Source organism: Amphimedon queenslandica, unplaced genomic scaffold (genome assembly GCF_000090795.2).
Source record: "Amphimedon queenslandica unplaced genomic scaffold, v1.1 AMPQUscaffold_11326, whole genome shotgun sequence".
NCBI classification, from domain to species: domain Eukaryota; kingdom Metazoa; phylum Porifera; class Demospongiae; order Haplosclerida; family Niphatidae; genus Amphimedon; species Amphimedon queenslandica.
In genome coordinates, this window is record NW_003548431.1 from 7,071 (window position 1) to 9,021 (window position 1,951).

Sequence of the window (1,951 nt, forward strand, 5' to 3'; positions counted from 1 at the left end):
ACTAGATATTGTACTATAGATAAGTGGCCTTTATAAGATGCCATATGTATACTAGATACACTATTATCATCACCTGTATTAGGATCAATACCATATTGATGGATGAGTAGTTGAAGGATCTCAATGTGTCCACCATATGATGCAGAGTGTAATGGAGTCCAACCATGAAGACCACGATGGTATCTGCTGTAGCCAAACTTGTTAAGAAGCCATTGTACTTCATCTTTTAATCCTCTCCAAGCTGCTTCATGTAATGGTGTACTGGTATTCTCATACCATAATGGATCACATATATCTAAAAGAAATTATGAATGGATAATCAAAATAATGACATCACAATAGATAGTGGAAAGTAAAATTACAGTACATATTATACTCACACACTTACCAATATTTAAAGATGACTGCTGCAACTCTTGTGATGCTAAGAACTATTAAAACAATATAAATTTATTTAATATTAATGGATAATTACAAACCTTTCTTAGATCATATTTATAATCACCACATGTTAGTTCAGAGATACCAATACTAGCTAACTGTTCCTGTATCTCTGTAGTTAGAGGAAACAATGCAGAGTATAAGTAATCAGGAATATTATGTAGCAGCTGTAGTGAGCCAATACGAACAAAACTAAAGTATAGATAAACGTTAGGAATATTTAGTTCTTTTGGTATTGCTCTACGAAAGAAGAAAAGGTCAGCTGGTGTGTAGTCATGACAATCAACTTTAGCAATCATTACTTGTGCACCAGGAGGAACATCTGTTATACCAAATTCTAAAGCATTAGCATCAGTTGATAAGCCACCACTGTTAAGAAAATAATCCGTCAATTTCTCCTTATAGTCTGACCAAGTCCTCTTTAATGAATGATTTTTAGGCAGGAATACATCAACAAGTTTAACTATTAGTTCATAGTTGAACCATGATATGTACTTTCGTTGTAAAATCTTAAAAAGATCTTTCATTGTTTGAATGTTATTAAACTCTTCTGTAATTTCTTCAGTTTGATTATTTTTGTTTGGACCAAGTAGAGCAGCAACATGTGTCTCAAGATAATCAATAATATCTGGAAGGAGTTCAGGTTTAAAAGCATCTCTTGTTTCTTTAAGAATATCAGAGAACTCTAATTGTAGCTCATAGATCTCATCCAAAAGACGAACATCTCTTACAGGAAATGCATAAATTGAAGCATCTAACAATAAAAATTGTAATACTTTTGTTAATAAAAAGTAATGAAGTCTTTTGACACTAAATTTGTCAAATAAAACCTAATTGTCATGTCTGCTTATCACTATAGACACCAGATGTACAATAGTGAATGCTATAGCTGTTATTATCCTCTATTGTGATAGCTATAGACATATTTGTGGAGAATTAAATTTTGCAAGTCTGTAAATGCATCCAAAAGGACCACAAAACTTACATAACTGTCAAAACTTAATCTGAAATTTTTAAGGATTTGAAATTTTTTCTCTGCAAAACTAACCAGCTGTATAGTACTTACTACAACCATGTGACTGCATATAACACTATTCGTCATACACAAAAATTTAACATCTCTTTTGTTATCAAAATTCATGCTAAATGTATTAGTTCTGCTTGTCATTACAGCTTTGAATTAGTACGGTCAAGAGTACATGATGGTACAATATATAGAATGTAATTGGTCTATTTATGACATGTATTATATCTTATACCAGGTGTGTGGGTGCATGGTTTCCACGGAGAAACTTTTAGTGTCTAGCAGGAGTTATAAAGTGGATTTCACTTGTGTTTGACACTGAGTATTGCATGGAGATCACATGCGCCTAATAAACTACGCATGGAAAATCAACTCATACATCAAGCAATGTTCAAACGGAAGTGAAATCCGCAATATGCCTGCAGACAGTGTGGAATTTCACAGTTTATATAAGAACACTACTGCAATAGAACTACGGCCACGTTT

The 1,951-nt window shown here is 32.8% G+C and overlaps 1 protein-coding gene across 1 annotated transcript in view; it reads right to left on the reverse strand.

Annotated features, from left to right (window-relative positions):
• LOC109589430 (putative ankyrin repeat protein RF_0381) overlaps window positions 1–1,195 on the reverse strand; it is a gene marked incomplete at its 5' end in the record, with an annotated part of 7,403 nt that extends 6,208 nt beyond the window's left edge. The window contains 2 exons of the mRNA XM_020005521.1: window positions 389–431; window positions 480–1,195. Coding sequence (XP_019861080.1) covers window positions 389–431; window positions 480–1,195 — 759 coding nt within the window. The remainder of the gene's footprint in view (window positions 1–388; window positions 432–479) is intronic.
• Between the last annotated feature and the right edge of the window lie 756 nt (window positions 1,196–1,951).